This window comes from Ciconia boyciana, chromosome 5 (assembly GCF_034638445.1).
Source record: "Ciconia boyciana chromosome 5, ASM3463844v1, whole genome shotgun sequence".
Lineage (NCBI taxonomy): Eukaryota > Metazoa > Chordata > Aves > Ciconiiformes > Ciconiidae > Ciconia > Ciconia boyciana.
The window spans coordinates 59177373-59201478 of record NC_132938.1 but is presented as its reverse complement, the minus strand read 5'-3'; the positions used below and the strand labels follow the sequence as shown (position 1 = coordinate 59201478).

General features: G+C 38.2%; 1 protein-coding gene across 1 annotated transcript in view; it reads left to right on the top strand.

The window, feature by feature from the left end:
* Window positions 1–24106, top strand: part of COL25A1 (collagen type XXV alpha 1 chain) — a 329639-nt gene that overhangs the window by 265112 nt on the left and 40421 nt on the right. Inside the window, exons 14-18 of the mRNA XM_072863100.1 lie at window positions 1311–1337; window positions 3718–3762; window positions 8664–8696; window positions 8861–8896; window positions 12881–12925. Coding sequence (XP_072719201.1) covers window positions 1311–1337; window positions 3718–3762; window positions 8664–8696; window positions 8861–8896; window positions 12881–12925 — 186 coding nt within the window. The remainder of the gene's footprint in view (window positions 1–1310; window positions 1338–3717; window positions 3763–8663; window positions 8697–8860; window positions 8897–12880; window positions 12926–24106) is intronic.

Below are 24106 nucleotides of genomic sequence, written 5' to 3'. Positions count from 1 at the left end.
AAGTGTTTGGGAATTTGGGGACCTTTTTAGAAAGGCTTTGTTTATGCTCTTTACAATGTGTTTCAGACTTCTTTTCAAGAACTACTGTGGTCAATTCTTTGACGAATGTCAGGGTTAAGCCTTGAGGGCTGATCCTGCTATTATGGAACTTAGCAACAAGTCTCATTAGGAGCATGTCTCGGCCTGTATTTGTTACATCAGAATGTCTCTCTGCACATATTTTATGGTTAAATAATTTGTTCTGCTGTTTTAATATTGAACGAGGGAAACAGAACCTAAAGCTTATGATAACTTATCTTAAAAGAAGGCTCGATATGTCCAAGATGATGGGATCTATGGGCCTCTTGGAACGGGTAATGCTGAATTCTAATCCCATCAGCTGTGAGCGTGCGTCTTTGGTGCACACGTGCTCCTCAGCTGATTCTGTGCATCACGCTGCTGCTGACAGACATGCAGGGCAGGTTCTTTACATTTACTGACTGGCTGCTTGTCCATCAGGAATGAAAACAAACCACTTGGGAGCATGACCTTTTCTTACTTTGTATACAGAAGAAGCCAAATTATGGTAGTTGATGTTAAATTTGTATTCACAGCTGTAGTCTTTGGGTTGCCTAGCGACTGCCAGCCATCAGAAGGGGCAAAGATGAGCCAGAGTGCAGTTCTGAGCCAGAAATGCAGAGATGAGTTGTCAGGGTCAGGCTGGTGTGCAAAAGTGCATTTGCCATTGAGCCAGCTTCTCAAGCAAGTTATAATTTTGAAAAAAGAATGGCTATAAGCCATCTTTTTGTTACAGAGAATGTAAGGAGCACCAAAGGCTCTTTGCTCTGAATCAATTATGAATTAGTTCAAGACACTCAAGGCTTTTTGTCTCTCCTGAGGAGCCTTCTAAGCCATTAACAGAATCATAAGACTTTCCCCTCACATTTGGCCTTTGGATTTTTCCTTTATTCATTCCCAAAATAAGGAGAACCAAATGTAGGAGTCACCTAGGTCCTGGCAGGCCACTTCCCAAAGACATATGCCTGTTTGTCAGGGTTTAATCTAGGACAAAATGGGGGAAAAAAGTCTTTACATGCAAATCATTAATCTTTTAAAATTATGTTGAAGATACATTGTCTGTTGAGTTCTATTAAATTTACATATTTTGTTGTTTATTGAAGATTTTCTTGGTGGATTTCATCATCTGAGACAATGTCATCAGTAGTGACATAATTGCTAGTAATTGACATACTAATGATAGTAATACTAACACTTAGATTTTTGCTTGTGTTAGTAACTTACGACTTCTTTGCTCCAATTATTTTCATCAGGGTGACCCTGGAGAAAGAGGAGAAAAGGTGAGATGTTTTACTTTCTTTGTGGTGGTTCTGTTTTGGAGAACTGCTTGGAGAATTGCCAGCGCACTGATTCCGAGTTTAAAAATAAATCAATACAGCTACTACCTAGAACTTGAGCGGTGTTGTGCAGCCTTTGTGAGTGTCAAATAATACCTACTAATGGAAGTTACTGATCTGCGATTACTGCAGTGGGATTAGTCAGAGAGAGCAGTGGTCATGTTTTAAAGGCTGCACAGTTGAGCAACTGTGCAACTAATCCTAACTATGATTAGTCTCAGAAAAAGATGACCCTGTCTGAATAAATGAGAGATCCACACATTTCTCATAACGTAGTTTCAATGCTCTGTCACCTGCGTGGACTAAAACAATTAGGTAACAGCGTGATAGCTACATAGACTCTAAATGATATATGGGTAACCAGTTCTCCGTATAGTAAAAGTAGAGTCCTTCATTCTTGCTTGGATCAGTTTAAGTAAGAGCAAGGGAATCTGCCCCAATGATCTTAGGCTATAGACTGTCTGGAGAGGTACCAGCAGCACAAATGGTACACTAATGGTGCTCTGACTTGCGGTGAGTTAGCAAAGAGTTACTTCTCTCATGTCCACAGTCATGCTGAGACAAGATGAGGGGGCGGAACAAGCTCCACACTACAAAATGTGGGTGTAATTCTGCTCTTCTAGGGAGAGTGGCCAGTAGGAGCACCTGTGTGAGAGTACACACTGAGAGTCAAGCTTCTGCATCTGTACAAGGGCAATTTGAGAAATGGTGTAAGCCTTATTTGAGTAGGAATCTGTACACAGCCTCACCTTCTACGAGTACACTGAGACATGTTTCTAAAAAGTAAGTTGATTGTATTCAGGTGCAATTTGCTCTTGAGAAATGTTTACCCATGTCTTTGCAGCTGCAGTTGAATTTCACTTCCAGATCTGTAAATCCATGTAATAGCAGCTGGAAGCATGCTTTGCAAAGGCAATTCATTTCACATTTTGAAAAGCACATCATAAAAATAATCCAGGAGAGTCTTGAAAGTCTATACCCCACATGTAGAAGTATGTAACTGGGAATCTCTTTTCATGAAATCATTACTTTGGGTAAGATTGTATTTGTTGAAGAGCTTCAGTAATCCTTTGTTTGTTTTCAGACACAAAAGGAATAACTATAAATTTTAACATATACTGAATTTCTGTTACTTAAAGTTATGATACTTTTCCATAATCATTCTTTGTCTTTTCCTAAAAAATGTAATTATAAATGCCCTCAATATGCTTTATCATGTCAAATGAACTTGGGATGACATTCCTAACAGTTACTGTTTTGTGTTTCCATGTGTCATCAAGCCCTTAATTAAAGTGCTGCTAGATTGGTAGCTAGTTCCCATTGTGTCAGTGACTGTGATATACAACAAGGTCTCTGTTATAAATCCTCTGAATGGAATTTTACATTAAGGTTTTCAAGCAATATGACAGATACTGAATAAATATTGTTATTTGAATATTACTACTGGTTATCTGACCAAGACCTAGTAGAATGTTTATTAGCCTACTTAGACTCAACATTTATCAATATTTTTGGCATTTAAAATATTTCTCACACTTTACATGAACTTCAAGTCCCATATAAATTTTTGGCCTATAGTCTCACATACAATGAAGACTTGGTGTAGTCTGGGCTTATTATATGGCTATATGACTATAACTGGAAATTGGGTCTTTTTATAGATAAATCTTTTGAAATGTTTCTTTACAAAGTTGTTTTTAAAGTAGAAAATGTCTACCCAGCCATGAAGAAGTGTTATCTGAACATCACTTTTTTAACAATAAACAATGCATAAAATTTATGTAGCAATATTTTGGTGGCTCCTTGGAGGAGTGGCATTCAGTGACATTTTTCTAGTTTGTGAATCATTCATGAAGGACTTCATACTCAGAGAGTGTATGCCATAAATTACTTGAGAATCCTGATTAAAAGTATTGGAATTGTGTAACTGTCACCTGAATTTGATATAGATGCGTTTAGGTCAATGTCTCTGTGTTGGAAAAAAACATACGTATTGGTAATTTAAAATGCTGAATCATCATGAAATCATTCCTTCATTGCTAAACCACAGTGAACTGGGGAAGTCTGTAGACTATACCGAGAGGAAGATAGTTATTTGATAGTTTGTGGGTTTTTTTGAGGACCGGTGAAAGGGATTACAGTTATAATGAAGACTGTATAAGACATAGCAGCTATATAAACCATGCTTCCTGACCATGTCATAGAGAGATTGACTACCTGATTAACAAAATTAGCTTACTAATCATGTTGGAATGCTGACTCTTCTCTGCATGCTGTGTGCTTACATAAAATCATTAAAATATAATACGTATTTTAATTATAGGGTGATGCTGGAGAAAATGGACGGAAGGGTGACACAGGAGAAAAGGTACACTAATTAGTAGAGAAGAAAATACGTGCTTTAGGCATGCTTACAGTATAACCAGCTAATGAAAATAATAATTTGATCAAAAGAAAAATGCATTTTAAACTGTGTTTTTTTTGTAAAGATGCTGAGTGATTTGATTGAGTTCATTTTTATGAACAGCAGAAAAAATGTCACTGTTCTGTCCAATTAAGCATAAAATTCCTGGCCTTATACAGCAGCAGCTTTAGTACAGGATATATCAGCATGTCTCTAATTAGTACTCCTCTTTGCTGAAATTTGCATCATACAGAAACTTTGGTCACAACCTGCCAGACTGTTGGAACTAGGTCTGCTGAGTTATAGCCATTTCTGATATAGCCTTTTACGTTTCCCCTTCTCTGTTCCCCTCAAAGAGAGAGACCAAACCAATATGGGACAAAAAATATGGTATCGTGATAGGTAACTTCCCTCCAAATTGCCAGCTGGACAATTGAGAGTTGAAGATAAAAACTACGTTTTAAATCTTTTTGCCAGATGACATCAGCAATAACCTCACTGACTACCTTGTTAGTTCATTGTTGCAAAGTACCAACATGTCACAGAAGTCACTAAAGAGTAGACATTGTCAAAATTTTATTTTACTTAGTTTTCATTTATTTTATGTGAGACTCATGCTGTATCACTGAAAAAAAAAAATTGAACTTGAGTTTTTAAATGTGCTTTACTTACACAAGTCATAGTCTTTAGCAGTCAGAACAAAGCCTGTGTTGCACAAGAAGTGTCAGTCATAATGAACTCTTCTGGCCATCAGTTTGGAACTCATCTGCTTCTAAAAATATTCATTTTAGTGACTACATTTGGGCAGAAGCATAAAAATTTCTTCTTGTACTCCTATATGTGTAATTGCTTAACCAACTCACATCAGTTTAGTGCAAGGAGAAATTTATGATGGATTTATCAAGCTGGTAAAGAATGCATGCAAATCTCTCAGGTCCTATCATTTGGATACAGTAAAGCTATGCTTTCAAGAACACGAGGATTTTATGGGGCTTATTCTAAAATCAGCAGTTAAAAATAGACCTTAGATTTAAGAATAGTCAAGTTATTTGATTCCCAGAGTTCATTTAAATAATACTTCATCTGCAGTCATGCTTATTAACCCAGATGAAAGTCTTAAGAACCTTCTTTAGTTACTTACACAATATATGCTGGTAACATCATCTTGATCTGCTTTTGTGTGATTCAAGAATATAATCTCTTAGCAAATATGAGATTGTTGTTCAGATAGTTAGTCTTGCAACAAGTAAATGGGAAGTTAATAATCTCTCTGGGAAGCCTAGTGCAGCTTCACTTGTTGCTTTTCTACTTTATCAACTGTTAGAGTGAGCTTGCATCCACTAGCATGCCCATACTGCACTGTGGCCCACAGTGCGCACAGTGCCCTGCTTGGGATCTTGTTTAAGGAAAGAAAAAGTTCTCTCCCTCTTTCAGTGGGAAATCCTTTCTCCCCAAGTATAATGTTTTAAATATTTCTGCGTGAGCTTTCAACAGTTTGGCAGTCTATTTGGGATCAACTTGTGGAAAGTATAGGTCATCAGGAGACTTCTTATATTGCTACACCTGAAGAAATTTCAATAAACTTGTTGAACTTTGTAATACAGAAGTCTCTCATCTCTTCCAAGATTCATATATGTTTCAGGGGTTGGGTGGTGACATGGGGAATATATGCTGTTTGTGTGGAGTGCATTGCTTTAACCGTAACAGGCTAGAATCCACTGCATGATTTTTTGTAACAGAGTGAGCAGAACTGTGACTTAGCTGACTTTCATTATTTTTCCTCTATTTTCCCTGCCTGGAAGGCAATCTGCCACCCAGAAAAAAAGATCCAGATCTTATAGGAGAGCTGCAGCTTAAAGTTTCTGACAGATAGCTCTGCAAACAGCACTTTGTAGGGAGCTTAGGAGGGTGTTTTTTTGACAGATAATTTAGGAGTGAGTATTAAACTTGGTGTCATTACATTACATTTGTACTACTTAACAAGGATTGTATTCTTTCCTGCTCTTCAGCATAGGGGGAAGTTTTTGCTGTATGATCATTATTCCAGTATGAATTTGCCCAGCAATCACTAATCATATAATTGTTAGAGGAAATCAGAATGACTATTACAGCCACTTTTAATTAACATGTTCACAAAGTAGCCTTGACTTTTTTCTATATTTTTTTATTTGTATTTTTTTCTGTATTGTGTCTGCACTTTCTCTATTGGTGTCATGATCATCCTGAGGAGGCAGTTAAACTTACCTTTACTATAAATCCTGCTATAATGCAGGGTTTCAAAGTAGCTCAATAGCATTCCTTCTATGTTTTCAGCTGGGTGCTTTCTATTGGGCAGCAGATTAACATTAAAACTATATCTGTTGTCTTAAAAGCAGCAGATGAAATTGAATTCCAGCAAATTTCACAGGAGCCTTATTGATGCATTATGCTTATACATACCTTCTGTTACAGTTTTTCCCTACTACACAACCTGTGCCTTGTATTTGGGTAGCTCTGAAAAGTTTGGGGCATGTGTTACATTACAGAACTTCACTACCAGATGAGTACTGAAAGTTTTTGCTAGCTGAACACTTGTGGAGAGGAGTGTAAAACTTATTAAGGCTCAGTTTTTAAAGACTGTTTTTAAGAGAGCTGCTGGATGTATTGTTCAGAGATAAGGCTAGTATCCATTCCATTCTCAGGTGTTCAACCATGTACATGTACAAACCCTTCCTGTTTAGGAAACAAGCTGTTAATTTCATGTAAATAAATGCAGAGACCATTACACTAGATCGTAATGCTGTACCTACGCTTAAGAGATTTAATTCATAGTTCAAGAAACTTAAAAACATTTCTTTAAAAGCTTAAATAATGTTTCTGTGAGATAAATACTACATTTTCATTTATATGGTGAGAGAGAGAGATCAGGTGACAACAGTTTCAGACTTGGTTTAGGAATGGGTTCCTGTTTGTGCAATTAATGTGGCTTTGTTGTCTGAACTGCTGTACCTGGTGCTGTACCATCTCAGAAATATGGACTTGGGTGCCGACTTCTTGACCTGTGACTTAAGAAAGAAACAGTCTTTGTTGAATTGTCCTACTCTAAAGACAGTGTCAATGCCAGACTTGAGTTCTTGCTTCCACTCTTCTACTGTAGCCTTGGTCCCTAGAAACTACAAAGTATCTTCTTTCTGTGTGCATGTTCCCCTGGTAAAGTTTCTTCATTTTCAAACTGACTCATCAGAGAACCGAGAACATGCTGTACCATAATTTTTTCTTTAATCCCATATTAATTTTCATTCTTGCCTGAAGGTGGATTATAAATACTTTGTGTCTTATCTTCCCCATATCCATCACTATCCTTTAAAATGTTTAACTGATGAATGTCTCTTACCAGTTGCTTTGCCACTTCATAGCTATAAAAAGTCCTTGAGGCTTTGCAGTTGTACATGCTTGTAAGGGATATCAGCAGTATCACTCATGCATGTCTATCAAAATGAGGCAGCTCAGGTTTCCAGACATGAATCAACCCTTCATAAAACTGATTTTTGTTTTTTCTTCACACAAGAGCGAGCTGCAGTAACTGTGTAGAGGAAAATCTATTCCTATTCTTCAAAGAACAGTGAGCATGGTATCATTTAATTTTATGAGACTATTACCAAAAAGACCCCGTACCCAAACCAACTTTAAAACTATGGCATTCACAGAATGCTTCCTCCAGCTTCACCGAACCATCAGGAATGGGTATCCCAATTGTATTTTAATGCAAAGAAAATTAAACGTTTATATTATGCTTAAACATCTTCAAAGTGGATTACAGTACTGGTTCCTATGGTACCTGTGTAAATCACTGGCAGGCTGTTGGGGAGCTTGAAGTTGCTACTGTGTAGCAACCTGTTACTTTCAATGAACAATCAAAATTTACTTTGAATAATGAGTTCTTCAAATAAGCACTCTAGCCATCTTCAACAGCATGTAGTTTGACTAGCAAACTTTTCATTAATTTATTTTTTTTCATTTTTGTTTGGTGTGTCATTTAAGAAAAAAAATGCAGTGAAGTGAGTATACAAGAATTGTAAGGATCCTGTGACAATTGTACAAAACTGGGAGCTAAAATCTTCCTTGCCCAGGTCACTCACCGATCCTCTGCCCTTGTGCATATCACTGTCTATCAAATCCAGTCAACCCAGCAAAACACAGGCAAATCTTTTTGAATGCTAGATGCCTCCTCAGAACAGAGACCTTTCCTGAATACATAAATTACTATAGCGCTCTCATCCTGTAAAGTATAACACTTAACTGCCTTAAACCATCAGTTTAAATATGCTGAAGAGCTGTGGAAATAGAGCTATGACCTGTCCTGATGGGGATAAACACATAGGTCACTGGGGTTTTTTTCCTAGGCTAACCTTCATTAGCACAAAAATCTTTGTCAGTTGAGACCTGACACTTGCCATCTGTAGAATTAGGTCAAAAAGATTGCTCATATTCTTTGTCAATGGCAGTAAATTATTTTTAATCTATATCAGCAATTCAGAGATGTCACAGTATGTCCCATCTTCTGGCTTCATGAAGTACATTTATATAAAATCTCAATTATTGCATCTACATTATTAGCTGTGAAATTTGAGGTTAACTATTATGCTGTTTGGATGAGTGAAACTAAATCTCTCTGCATGTTCTTGAAAACAATACTGTTCCTTTTCTGCATCACACTGATTTAATTAATTGGGTAAATTCCTATGTAGCAGCACAGAGAACAGATAACCTTGCTATATAGTTATTTTGCTATATAATCTTGCTATACTCTTGGATGTTTTGTTATATTTTTCCTGAAAAACTGTATATGTAATAAGTGTAATTATTTCTTGTGGATTTTGTATCAGGGTGACCCTGGTTCTTCTGCTGCAGGAATTAAGGTAATTTAGTTATAAAGCAGTTGTACAGGGAGAAGAGGGGTGGTTGGTCTGTGTTACTTTGTAGTATCATGGACATTTCAGGTACCGTTAATGTTATGGTTTTCCCCAGCTCTATGTTTAATTCATTTTGTCAGATCTCATGCCTTTCACATCTCTTCTTTTAGGGTGAACCTGGTGAATCTGGACGGCCTGGACAAAAGGTATTAGTTGGAAATGTTCAGTTTTCCTTTCCTCTCTGTTGGATTTGTGATAAACACTGTTACACAGATGTTACCAGTGCCACTTACCCGTACTAGCATGATCCCAAGGCAGTACAATTTAACAGCCCAAGGCCTGTACGCATTTGGTGTATGATAATTTTGTATTTTAAAAAAGCACAGGAATGATGATACTAATTTGCATGAAAAGCAATATTAGAATAACCCACCTCCTCTTCTAGCCACAGCGCACTTCTTGCATTGAAAGCTTACCCAATTGCAGGTGGTAAGACTAACAAAGAACAGCTCTGCCCCTTGAGTGATCACAAGTTAACCCTGCATGTGTGACTGAATATTAATGTTCAGACTACGGTACATTATTACATCTCATTAGGAAGAAAATAAATATTGTCTAGAAACCCTTTCCCATATACTTGTAAGGGGAATCAAACTGTCGGAGGCATGCAGCATGTTTGGAAGGACATAGACCAGCTAATGCTGCCCTGTTCTTCCTTCCAGGGGAACAAATTCCCCCGGGTGCTGTGTAGCTGAGGCTGCTTTTGCAAGTAAAGGTCCAGCAGGAGCTATAATGACTCTGTGCTGCATGAGGCCCTCTGAAGCTGGGGAATTTCCTCTTTGAATCCATAGTACATCAAACACAGTGAATGCTGTGCCTTCAGCTGCCTTTCATGAGAGTAGGAGGCAGGTCCTGCTGGGAGAGGTGGTGAAAGGGCAAAGAGAAGAGACAATGAGGGAACCAGATTTTTGCTTTGCAGTACTTGGTTTCCCTCGGGAGCCTTCGGCACCATTCTTGCCTCTTATAACATTGAAAATTACCCACTGCTGCCAGAGTGGAGCAGAGTCCAGCTGCCAGTTTAGCTAGCAGGTATTCCAGTCAGACAGCCAAGAGCTAAAATTCTATATAGTGAATGGCAGTACAACCATTTTCTAATACTCAAGGTCTTTCGGTGACTAAGCAAAACCCCCAAACACTTATAAATATAAAGCAAACTAAGAAGTTAAGTCTTTTTGTTTGAGAAATTATAACTGTCATCAATTATAAAGACTAAACAAAGACTATTATGGTTGCAAATGCAGTTCTTTAGTAAAATGCAGCTTTAATTAGGAAAGGTAATCAAAGTAGTTTAAAGCTATCTAATCCACAGAATCATTCAGTGTGTGCATTCTGCAGTGTATGCTTTGCTTGGGTAATAAACTAGAAAATGCACTTAAGAGCCTGTTGAGATTCATACTCTCATTAGCTGGCTGCCATGGAGGCAAAGCTAGCAGCTAGCAGCTAGATTTATCAGCAGGCTCCTGGATCTCAGTCCCCAGGCACTCAGGTTTGATCTCATTTAGGTAACATAGATAAGTGAGAGGTACGCAGTTCAGACTTTCTGTAGTCTCAGCTTGTTGTTCACGCCAAAGGGGGATTAATGTGTTCTTTCCACTCCACCTCACAAGCTTCCAGTATGCCACATTCATGTCTCCAGCCTGAACCAGCAGCTCCCGTAATGAGCTCATTCAGAGTGCCTCCTCCAGCCAGGTGCCCTGTGTCTGCTGTTCTGCCCCCTGCTTAGCAGGGACTCGTTCACCCCACCAGAGGTTGTGGGGGACCCTTTTTTCAACTGGAGGCATGCCTCTGCCCTTTACGTCATCTCAATACTTTTCCTCCTGCTGTGTCCCATTCCTATTTCCTTCCTGTATCTTCCCTCCTTCCTTATATTTTACTTCTTTCTCTTCTTCCAGTTATTCCTTATCCATCTTCTAAGGGCAGATAAATATCGAGCTCCCCACTGAATATTATTTACATGAAATGAAATGTGATGGTATTTCAATGGCCTGACAAGGCTGTTGTGTGCCATATGTATTGCAGAGGTGATAGAACAACCTGCCCTGCCAACCTTAGCATTATGAGATGGATTTAGTATACAGCCTTGGTTTCTTTAAAAATAATTCTTCTCATAAAACATACTCAGAACTTTTGTATCAGGAAATGTTCAGAAAACAAAATATTATGCATTCATCTACAATACCAATTCTAATGAAGCACTAGTGATTTCATTGAGTTTTCACATTGTTTAATGTATCTTTGAGAGGGGCATTTTAGTTGTTTTAGATTACTGTGACTCTAAACTGGCTTTGCTTGATCCTTTCTGCTTGTTATGTGTGGGTCTATGGAGGTTAGCTCTGTCCCAAGACTAAACAGTGACCTACTGTAGCAATACTAATAGATTATCAGTTATAATTCTTCAAATGCTGTGCTTAGAAGTGAAATTTAGTGCTTCCACAATTAGATGAGAAAAGGTCACGGTAGCAGTGTGGCAGGTATGGCTACTCAGGTAAGAAACTGGAAGAGAGAGGAGTAGGGTTTTGGAGCTAGCATTTTGTCAGGAATGAGTGCAATGGAGGCCTTTTAAAGGATTATCCTTTTGCAAGAGTGACAACCTGTTTTCTGCTTTAGAAAGTGTTAGGCAACATACCAAGAAATAATAGTGTCTATTGAAAATGGTATCCTAGCCTCTACTCTTTCATCTCATTTTATAGTTAATATTTTGAGACTGGGATCTTTCCTGTGCTTTTAGGCAATGTGAACAGTTAAAATTTTGGAGTAACTGAGATGGACAAAGAAGCTGTTATCAGATCCTTCTATAACATTTAAAAATCACTCCATTTGGTAAAGTGATTTGCAGATGCTCTATTGTGTTTTTCAGTTTGTGGCAGAATGTAATTTTGTTACTAGCTCTCCAAGTCTGTTTAATACTACTGCCTCAAAGAAGTGTATTTGGGTACTGTAGTCTGATGAACATCTATATTATGTATACATGTGTTTATGTTTGTGTATCTATACGCATGTCTATGTGAGTGTATGAATGTATGTAAGTGTGTGTGTATACACACATATATAGAATATTTTAATAGCACAGTCTGTATGAATCAGCCTAAACCACAGAGTTGAAATCTGGATTTCTGTAAAGCTCAGGAGTGTATAAAATCTGGAATATAGTTCAACTCATTATAAAGGTAAAAGCTGGCTTCAGAGTTCAGACCTGAGCTTCCAGAAAGTTCAGGGAATATTCAGATCCAAGGTGCTGGTTAGAATCCATCTCTGTATTAAAATAAAATCTCCAGCCTTTAAAATAATGTTTTCTTCACATGTTATTGCTCTTTTTTTTTTCTGTTCATCGTTTTTATTTCCCTAGACAACATCTTTCCGTTTAGCTGATATCTCAAAATGACCATTTGTGCGAATGTTGTCATTCTTGTCTTAGACTAATATCAACTTCATTTCAAAATTAATATATTCAGTTTTCAATTCCTGTTGCAAAATTACCCTTGCAAATGCAGTACTATAGGTCTTTTTATTGCAATTTTAAATAAGCAAGGCATTTCTGGGTAAAGCAATAGAAGGTTACATTCCCACTATCCTTCATGACACCATGTATATTCACAGATAAATAGCAAGCACTGAAATGATGCTACGGATAGCTCTATAAAAATGATGGCCCAGTTATAATTAGGCAGTCCTGCTTGAATTGCACAATTTAAACCAAGCTCTTCTGAATTGCTTTGTAGCTAAATCAGACAGTTACACAGCACAATATCTAGCTGAGAGTTGAAAATGGAACAGAATTAAACATCTGTTATAAGTATGGAACTGAAATGGCAGCGTGTAAAATGAACCGGTGCTGCTTGTTTTCTTCTCTTTTGGCGAAGGCTAATGTGAATTCATTTTTGGCTTTCCTGACATGGATTTTCTACCTGGGTGTCATCTTCATATCTAAGGTTCCCAGAAGATATTTAAGTTCTTAACATGACTCTTACCAATTGTACATTTAAGTCACTATTTTGAAAATATCAGTCCTGCTTGAACTGACTAGCGGTCATTTATGCTCTTTTAGCTTGCTGCAGAATATACAGAGGTGTTCACTGGATAGTGACCGTAACTGAATAATGTCTGTAATATTATGTAATTTTCCTGTATAGGGTGAACCAGGTCTTCCTGGGCTTCCTGGACTCCCTGGGATAAAGGTAAATAAACTGTAGTCTCTGTTGTACTGGGGGTACACCACAAAGAGGGGGGAACCGCAAGAATGTGACTAAAATGGACTTACTGTGCTTGTGCTATATCTTCTTCTGAGTCTCTGGTATTGAACTGGGGATTGACACAGAAAGGTTTCACATGGAAAATTGGTTAAGTGTCTGTGAGTAAGCAAACAGTATATCTTACATTCAAATGTGAAGTAGAACATTGCATTCTAGTGCTTTTAAAAAAAAATCTAATATAGTAGTTTTTTATATTTCTATTTAATGGAAGGGGCTTGTCATCAAAGTTTTACTTGGTTTCCACTTTGATGGGTGCTTTCCAGTAGCAGTAGTCTACTGAATGTATCAAGCCTCCAGCCAAAGAACTGCATTAATTATACACAGGCTGTGGAGAACTGGCTCTGTCGACAAAAATACTCTGTGCTCCATTACACAGCAGTGATTTCCACTGACACGTCAAAATGTTTTAATAAGATTCTATTCAGTATTAGCTACAGCCCCTGACCTAATACCTGGTTTAGTCCCTGGCTTCCGGTTTGTCTGGGATCTTTAGGTAAGTTGATACAAAAGACATGTGGTTGGTTTAGTTCTAGCATAAGTGGTTGCACTGGGAGTTGCAGACACTTGCACAGTTTGAGCTGTACCTGTACCTGTATAATGCTGCACAAAGTGAGTGAATTCACATATCCTGAGTGAGTGCAGATTAGAGTGGTTGCTGCTTCTTCGTGGCAAAGACTATTCTTTCGGAGAACAAAATCTCTTTGAAACTTTTTCTTTGCATTCCAGCATGGGCCTGTGCATACCTCAGGAGATAGTTTATATCATTTCTCCAATAACAAGGGGGATAAGCCAGAGGCCAAACTCTTGTCCATTTTGGTAGGATGCAGGATTTATCTCATGGAATGTAACATTTGCAGTGGTTTTCTCAAGGGACCTGTGAATTGCCACAGCATTCAAGCATAACGTCCCTTCTGCGTTTCTAGTGAATTATGGGAAGAATTGAATGTGCATATTAAAGTTTGTACGTTGTAATACTGAAAATATAGTTCCCAGGGAGATTGTTCATTTTCTGTGAGAATGAACCCTAGATTGACTAGTGAAGATCATGTAGGAGCAGAGTCCTTCATGTGATGGAACTGTATTTTTATAAGGAACTTTGACAGCAATCCCTATTCTGTTTACTTTAATAGTGAGCAAAGAGGTAGCCTAGTTGGAGGTCAGTGCCAGTGTCCTGGGAGCACCAGCTGGGGTTAGGGCTGGTCTTTGGGGATTCCATGTTCATGCAGATCATGCATGTCCATGCATATCATCAGCAAGTAAATAAAAAAGTTTAAATCTGAGTTTCTGCTCTGGGAAAGTTATTGCTGTTAAGCTTTATTTCTTGGTGGTAAGAATGGCTCAGAAGGGCAGCTTTCAGATTCACCTGAAAAGCAAAATGTGAAGTGAAAAATGGATGAAGTGTGGGAGTTTTGCCCAGTGAAAATTTGTTTCGGAATTCAGTGGATATAGTGGAAAAACAGTACATTTGCCTGCAGAATAAAATGGAATAATTTGATCAAATAGTAACCCTTTTGGAGAATGCTAGCTTCTATTAAAAATCTAGGCCAGAGGGAGACTAGTGGCGGTTCAATGAAGAAATTCCATTTAGTGCAATTCTGCATTGAGGTGGCTAGATGCGCCCTAGATGGTGACAAGCAAGCTAGCAGAATGTGCATAAGAGAGAGCAAAGCAGATCTGGTCACATCAGACTTGCAGGATGCGTACTGTTTGATTCAAGGCATTTGTAAACTCTGTTTAATTAAGGAGTTTATAGAAAAAGCCTTGATTTTTCTGTCGCAGAGACTATGTCTGTGGCATGAGAAGTGGTAGCAGAAACCAGAGAATGGCTGGAATTAGGCATATGGGCACTCATCAGCAAAGAAAAAGCAGTAGTTTAGCCCCTTTTCTCACCCTCTGTTTTAGCAAAGAATTATGTATCACCGTGATAAAGTAATCTCATCAATTTCCAAGAACAACCTCAGTGATATCTTGTGGAGAAACGAATTTCCGGTAAACTGATGTTGATTGAAAGCTACTTTGAAATAACAGTGACTGGATGAGAAACTTGAGCATGGAGGAAATCCAATTGTCTGGATTTGCAATCTGTTGATGCTATCATGGTGTTACCGCACAAAATTGAAAGGAATCTTATTTGGAGCAATGACTTTTTTTTTTTTCCTGATTGTTCCTTGTTGTTTGTTACCTTTTTTTCAGAACTTCTGGGGTCTGTTCCCATCAGGACTTTATAAAACTCTCTAAGATATGTCTTTGCTATTCTATCTTAATAGTGATATGCAGTGGTGGCATAATGCAACAGAGGTAGTACAAACCTCGCGGATGTCATTACAACACCTAGGAACTTGTTACAACATGTAAGAAGTTTCCATAAGAGAAGTTTTTCCTAATATTTAAACACACTACAGAGTTCTTGTGCATCTGTGTGCCAGCACAGTAGCTGTCAGCAGAGATTTTGCAGGCTATTCCCAAACTTTGTGAGATGGACGTCTGGCAACTCAAGCGAAGCACTAGCAGGAGCATGTAGGAGAAAGTGAAGGGGCTCAATACAAGGCAGTGGCCATTTAATCTCTCTCCCAGCAGGAAAAACTAAATATTCTTGTATTGCTGGTATTATTTTGATACTATTCTTGTTTTCTGCAGTGGTGTTCTCTTCATTTTCTGTTATATTATGCAGGCATGCACATGCACACTCAAAAGTCTTCTACAAAATTTTCTGTTGAGGTCCCTTGCAGCTAAAAAGCTTTAGGGTTCTCACTGCACTTTTTGATCTTTCTTCAGTCTCATATAATTGGAATTACAGAATGTTCTCCAAATTTGTGTCTTCCTATGATGTTCTAGAAATGAACACATTCTATTTGTTTTCTGGCTTTTGCCCTGAGTTACTGGTAAAGCACATTTCCCAAGCAGGCTTGAAAGGTTAGGCCTAGGTGGCAAGTGCATCTGAAGTGCATTAATTCCTGTAGATGAATGAATATATCTTAAACCTGTGTTCAACCAGCCAAGTAGTCAAGGAATGGGGACAATATATTTTCTGGAAATTAGGTAAATAAATAACAAAAGTTTATATCCATTTTACATACGGTAACTCAAATCACACAGGTGATTTCAAATGAACAAACTAGTTGTCTGAGGACCATATTTACAGAGTTTTTATGCTCTAAACAGCTTTGGAATTGTTGGATGTTGATGGACTGATACGTACAGGCATCTTCAAGACAGATGAGAAGAAAGAGGCAAGAGAAGACTCCATGGTGCCTAATTTTGAAAGAATTTCCTTTAGTATCTTCTAGTACTTCCATGTAAAGAAAAGATCGTCAAGATACAGGGATATCCTACGCATAGGAAACTCTTGAATGTAGTTCTTCTGGTCTTAAATATTTATCCTTTGACTACTGTGTAAGGAATTGAAGTCTCCTTTTCTTTAAATCTATTAGTTGAACTACAAATTTGCTTTCTTGTGAATGAATCTCTCCACAGTGGCAGGCTGTATTATGAAATGTTTTAGGTAACTGTGCACATACATAGCACTCCTTACAAATTCTAAACCAGCCTGTGAAAACAGAAGAGCCATGCCAGGCAGTGGACCATATCTTTCCAGCTACATCTCGTCTTCCTTCTCATGGTTGAAGAAGCTTCCCAACGTATCCAGTCCAGTATACTTGAACATGTAGCCAAACTACTTAAAGGATTAATAAATGCTAATCACTGGAAAAGTTTCAGCTTCCTATAATGACATTTCAATTAATTAATCAATGTTCCCGGGAACCCGTTAGAGTTTGGTTGAATGTGATACTGGAGTCTGAGTGAACAGCAACATTGGATGGACATGCAAGTATCATATCTGAATTCAGGGCATGCAGCAGGGTCTTTTATTACTTTTCTAGACCCATTCACTATGCACATGTGGATGTTTTGGGAGTTCTTCCTGTTCTTTTTCGTTCTCTCCTCATTGTCAGTTGGTGCCATAGAGGAAACACAAGCGCAGTCAGTTATTTCCAAGACAGTGATGAAGCTGTCTGTGACATGCTGGAGAAATGTTTCTCAAGCACCTGTTGCTGTTTAGGAATGGCTGGAAACTTAATGAGCCCCTGAATGTGTTCCACCGTGTCACTCGGGAAGCCAGTAAGGCACCTAAACACAGAATATTAACTCATCACACTGATATCCCCCAACTGACGCCAAGCAGCCGCAGAATAGTTTCTATGAAACACAAACTTCATATATCTGTTTTATCTCATAACTTTTATGGGGTGATATGTATAAAGCAGCACTCACTTACTGTAATGGAAATCATGCATACCCTTATTCATTGTAATGTCAGACATCTCCCAAATCCACTCTGTTGCAGTTTCTGGCATTTGGGCAGTACAGTCCTCAACTTCATCACTGCACCAGGAAGCCTTCACAGAAAACAAGCCTCTTCTCAATAGCAGCACTTCATGCAGGATCTGGCTTTTCTTTAGCATTTCTGGCATTTTCTCCCTCTGTTTTTAAAACAAATACTGAAACAAAGCTTGTGAGTGCAACTATGTTTTTATTCTATCGCATTCAAGAAAACTGCTGTTGAATGATTTGGCACAAGAAAAGAAAGGGTACTTAGCCCTTCTGCTTTTGGGAGGTAGGGAAAGTTTTCTGTGTTTTCAAATCCAGTGGAACTGGCTGATTCAATAGACTTGCCAGTATGCAGCATCTTGTATCTTTTTATACAATTTGGATTGACTTCCCTGGGACTGTGCCTGAGCAAGGTTTCAGAAGAACCTGGATAAGGATATGGGAATTTGAATCATGTTTTCTTTTCTTTTCTTTTTCTTTTTATTAAAGTAAATACAGTTCTAATTTTCATCTGTTCTGTACTTAAATTTCTTTTTTTCTGTTCATACTCCAAGATCTTATCCTGTGACTTTCCTAATTGCATGTAAAGACTGAAAAACTTGCTGCTCCACAGAACTTATTTTTTTGGCTCTAGAAGAGTTGATACTCTTTTCATCCAGTGAGTTCTGTTACAGAAGAAAACTTTCCAAGAAAATGAGAGGCAGAATTTTCAAGCTGGATGCATAGAAGTTAGTCTCCTATTTAAACTCTTTTAGAAAAGAGAGCGACTGTTGTTGAAGCTCATGCGTTTAGATGTTGCTCTTGTCATCTGGTAGCAAAATGAAAGGAAATCTGAAGTAAATGGTAGTTCCAAGCATTTCATTTTGGAGTTAACGACATTCACCACCTACAGAAAAGTTCTTCAAACTTCCCTTTTCCCCCAGGAGTTCTTGGGAAGGCTGAGCTCATTTTCCTAATGCATTTTTCCTTTTCTGTATTTCCATTCTTCTTCCTGTTTTTCTTCCTTGTTAGTGACTGTCACCAGGAAACCTGCAGGGCCTATATCTCTCTCTTTCCATTTTTTCAGGACTCAGATATTCTTGCCCAGGCTTCTGTTCATCTTCATCCTATAGGTCACCATACTCAGAACTCTTTCTAGCCTGAACTCAGGAGCTGGAAGGGACCAGCTGACCTTGTGACAGGCATCTCCAAATCCTAGATACAGAGATGTGCAGAACATGTTAATTGCAGCAATTGCCTTAGCTGATATATATTTTGAAATATTCAAGTGTAAGCTAATTTCTAACCTTTCATCACTCACATACAGTGTTCTTAGAGTGGGTCATCTGTCTGAGTAGAGGAAAATGTGTAGTGTAGTATAGGTCAAATACTGAAAAGGAGACTATAATGATGCATGTTCTGGGTGAAAATGGGAACTGATCTAAAAAAATAGGGCTTAGTACCTGCATTTGGAGGGCTAGTTTTCAGAAGTAGCTCTATGCATGGCTAGGTAAAAAAGATAAAATAAAAAAAATTACGCTACTGTGCAACTAATTTTCAGTATGCAGTTTCCAGAGTGGAAGTATATATACAAACATGTATCTGAATGTATGTAGTTACATGTCTAGCCTCGTTCATTCATTCCTAGCTGTCTGGTTTCCATATGCTATGGCAGTAATCACTTGCATAGGGTAGACATGTAATTTCCCAGACTTAATTCTGAGAATCAAGGCCAGAAAATGAAATCATCATTAACATTGGATGGTATACACGTGTCAGGAGTGTTTACTAGGGCGTTCTTCAAGATATATGCAGTTCTTATTAATCCATCAGAAACTATATCATCCAAATCGTGAAAGCTCTCATTTTCTTTCCTGGGAAAGGCTAAAACATAAGTAAATGAAACACAGGATGTTGTTTCCTCTAAAGCTATTACTAGTTGGAAGACTGAGCTTATAAGGATCTATTTCACAGCATCTGTTTTATAGCATAGTATGATTTTTCTTTATTAAAGAAAATCAATTCAAATCTAGATTTTGAACACAATTGAATAATCTGAGAGTCCAATATTCTGTTGAATTCAGAAATCAAGTATTTTGTCATCCACAAAGAAGACTTCATATTGGTATTTCTATGCCTCAAATACACAATTTTAGATGGTCAGAAATGAGTGTGTGCAATAAAGTTCTTTATCTTTCAGAGTAGCAACAAAAATTCCTTAGATTTGTCATCTAACTGTTTTCTAAAGAAAACAGTTTGGGGCCAGACTCTTAATAATTTAGCAGTTTGGTCATTGCAAAGAATTAAAAATGAGGCGCTTCTTACAACAAGTTGTTTTTATTCTAATCCTCAAAAGTAGGTACCATGCTGACTTGAATTATAATTAGCCCTGAAGTAAGAAGTCCTTGATATGACTAACACATGCAGAATTAATCAGAATTATTACTGGTTCTGCTAGCACCCTTCCAAAGCAGCATACCTTCTAAGCAGGCAGAACTTAAAAGGGATGAGAAAATTAGGCTCACTAAAAAGCAATAAATGTCATACAAAGTAGGGCTAGTTGTGAAGCTGCAGGGTTTTAGCCAGGTTGTAAGGTAGTACCTTTTACTACTTTAACTCTAAAAGAATCATAAAGGCTAAACATGCATTTGGAAATTCTAAACCAGAATTGTTTTTCTAAGTTTAGAGACTGATTAGGGAGTAAAGATATTGTTTCAAATGCGATGAGTGAGGCAGACAGCCTGTTTTAACAGGCCATTTCTGGACCCAATTCTGAACTAGCATGAAAAGCTTTAACAAAGACCTTATAAAATGGGGTTAGGTTTTTTTTATCAGATTTCCTTTTACCTTGCTCATTTCCTTCTTATGAGCTGAATACTGTAGTCCTCCCGAGAGCAAAATTCCCATGGACATCAGGCTATATATAAAGTCCTTTTAATGCCTTTCACAGTGAGAAAGTATAAGGTGCCGTTCTCTCTGACTTTGTATAGTCTAAGGCGGGCTGAGTTTCTGAGAAATCGCTTCACTGGAGCTGAGTGCCGCAGATGCAGGCAAGGCACGAGCAAGTACAGCTTCATCAAATGCCCCAGACTGCTCTGTTCTAGACTCCTCAGAATTTGGCCCTCACTTGTCTCCAGAGTGGAAAAGTTGCAGTATTTTGGTTAGATAGCAATCTTGGAAAAAGTCTGAGGGCAGCAGATGGCAATTTTTGGAAAATCAACGCAGGCACCAGTGAACCAAATCCAATTTATTATAACTTCATAGCTGTTCTCCAAATTGCCATACATATTCTCCATAGCTGTTCATATTCATTGCCATACATATTCTGCCATAGCTGTTCTCCAAATTCTCAGTAGCGTTAGGCAAGGAAAGGGCATCATAGTGGATTTGTTTTAAATATGCCTATGAGTGAGTCAGGGTAACATTTAAGACAAGCACACCTTGGTCTCTTGAAGTGATTAAAATGAGGACCCTTCCATGTCAGCGCTTGTCACAAGGGAAACTTTGGGCTTTCCCAGGGACTGTGGCTTTTGAGGATTTTGCAGTCTGCCCCATGCCAGATGTGGGCAGCGTTTGGAGAACCGCTAGACCTACAGGCAGGAGTTTGGGAGCCCCGAGCCTGCCCCCAAGTTGCATGTTGGAGCATGTCAGGGTTCTCCTCCAGCCCACACAGCTAGGTTTTCTGTGTATGGAAGCTGTGGCATGGACCCACATCACCAGAATCCTCCACAGAAATTCTGGATGCTTTGATATGGCTTGCCATCCAGAGGTGCGCATGTGGGAGTCCTGGCCTTGGCACCTTCAGACTTGCAAGTGAACACCAGGGCAAGGTGCGTGTGTCCTGGCTCTGTGGCAGACCTGGCAGTCAGCCCTGGAGGAGCAGAACTGCTGTGGTCCCAGCACTGAATGAAAGATTTCAGGACCAATGGACTATGTAATAAAGGTGAGAGTTTGACATTTAAATTTCTCTGGCTAGTTCTAGTTCATAGCACTAGATAAGGATAAGGATTGAAATCACATTGTTCCTTGTAAATTCATGGTCTCAAGGTTGGTCTAGTCTCATTTCTATAACATAGAGAAAATAATGCATTAATCTCATGTAGAAGGAAAACAGTAAGGTGGCCATGAGAATTTAAAAAAAAAAATATTTAAGAGCTCGTGCACAGTTTTTATCTGTAAAAGGAATAACTGGCTTGTGTGTTTTATGGCTTTAGCAACAACAAAATATTTTATCAGTAAGTTCAAATATTTTTATTTACCAAAGTAGGATAGCTTCTGTAATTTCAGAAATGGAAGCGAATTTATTTCATTGTTATGGAAAAGTTGATGGTTTGGGCACTTTTCTGTAGCACAGGTTTTCTTTTCAGCCAAAGATTGATCTGGATGGGAAAATGTGTGTTATATTCATTAGAAGAATAATTATAGAAGGAAGAGCCTTCTGTGGGAAAACAGTGCATCCAACAACTGCTGTTCTCTGATTGCTTCTATCAGCATAGAGCTGTGTATTTCAGGCACTGGAAGTGGACTAGGCCTGTCTGTGAGAACCAAATTTCAAATAATTGTGTTGCTGTGTGTCTCAGCTGTGCAATGAAGGCTAATTCTAACTGAGTACAGTATTAGAACTACATTGTTAATAAACGTTTGCCAAATTAGTGGTGTTTAAAACAGTAATTAGCATTGCACATGGCATTTCAAGTGAAAGAACAAGTTTTAGGCAATTACAGGTTCTATAAAACTTAAAAGAAGACAGTGACAGCGAACAGTGTGTCTTAGGGTTAACCTCTGATATCAAAGCTAGCCTCTGCCTTAGCCCATAAAAGCTTTGATCATCATGGAAAAGAGTTATGAATATGTCTAGATAATAATCCTCATAAAAATTTGACTATCCTCTGCAGTAAATTACAAGGTGGCTTTTTTACTATTAAATTCTGATGGAGCTCAATTTATGTGAGGTATACAGCATGCCATTATAGGGCCCTTTTCCGTTTCAGACATTTTATGGTAAGAGGTAAAAATGAACATTAACAAATTTGTGAATAGTAGTATATCATTTGCTGTCTGACCCACTAGTGTTTCTACAGTTGACAAACATTTGAGGGTGAAAAAGAGCACGCATAGAGGCAGTCTCTTCATCTCTTAAAATATTAACATATCAAGCCATTAAAAATTATTCTTAAAAAGGTAACAAATCAATCCTGTAAACTGGAAGCAATTCACAAGCTTGTTGATTTTTTTTTAATACCAAGTTGCCTCTGTCATATGATACAAATTGCTCCAAGCCCTAACAGTAGATGAAGTTTGAATGCTGGAATTCATCTTGTTGACTTCCTGTGCAATGTGGTGGTTTCTAAGCAGTGATTTCATAACTGTGCCAAAGGGTTAAGCTAAAATGCGCAGAGAGTCATCACTTGCTGATGGCTTTCTATACAGCTGCCAAACAGTATTTCAGAGGGGGGAGTTCCTTACTCTTCTTTCAACACCTACCTGTTTAACTCCTCTTTCCAGATTTTGTGTTCCCTGCCCTTGCTTTAGCAGGCAACGAAGCTTGTGGTAGATTCTCACTAGATAAAACTTTCTTTTTATTGTAAGAAGTCGTAGTGAGATGTTTAGAAAAGTATTATAAACCTTGGTTACTGATTTCTTGCATTCCTCTCAGCATTTCACAGTAGTTTGGAACAAATTCTGAGCTCATTTAAGCAAGAGACTTAACATCAGGAGATGCTTCAGTGAATCCCAGAGCTATAATGTTGTTAAATCAAAGTGCAGTCCCGAGCAAGCCTTTTCTCTTGCTTTCCTGCAGCTGTGTGCCAGCTAAATCATAGATGTCATATGTTTAAAACAAACACTAAAACCCTTAGTGCTTGATTTCCTAACCGCATTCCTCTATGGCTCTGGCATCATGTTTGTGTGATTGACTAATCAGAATGGTCTCTCCCTTGCCTTTGCATAACAGGGACATCAGCACGCCTTGCTGAGAGGAACTGTTTTATTTATGTTTCACACATCATTGGCAGTGCTAATTTTGATAGATTCTAATTTCTTTTTTTTTTTTTTTTTTTTTTTCTGAGTGGCATAAAGGACAACATAAAGCAGGAAGCCAGCAATATTTGCAGAATGTAATTGCAGGATAGAGTACGTACGAGGAATGGGCGTTGCTTCTCATTGTAAAGGTTTCTCTTCTGAGTAACTGAGACAGAAATGCCAGAGACAGACCTGAAAACAGTTGTTACCTCCACTAACTTTGAATGGTGCAGAAGTACACCCAATAAGCATTTTAGTTAATGCTTTATGCTGTGGTTACACTCAAGAGATTTGAAATATTAGAGAGGACACGGCTTAGTTTCAAATCATCCAAACATGTTGTCTTTTTACTTAGAAGCTTAGTTCCGATGGCAAATCAGATCTGTCTTTTAATCTACTTAGCCTCACTAGCACTAGACAGAGGGAGAATTACATGTTTTTCTTAATGTAGCCAAGCCTTAACTACTGCAGTTTCTTTCATGTGTGATAGGAATACATTGTGGGATCACGTTCGACTTGGCATCCACCATAACCGCCACGTCTTTCTCAGCAGAGTTGCTACTCAGCCAGACAATTCCTAGTCTCTACTGACACACCACTTCTTCCACTCCACATTTGATAATGTTTTAAAGCTCTGTGTCATATAAGATCTGTATTCTACTTATGCTAATTAAGCCACCAGCTTTTTCCATTATTGATGCCACTAGCTATTGCAAAGCACCTTTTTCTTGTCTCTTTAAAGATTTTGTGGGGAGGTGGGACTTCTTTTTGGACTTT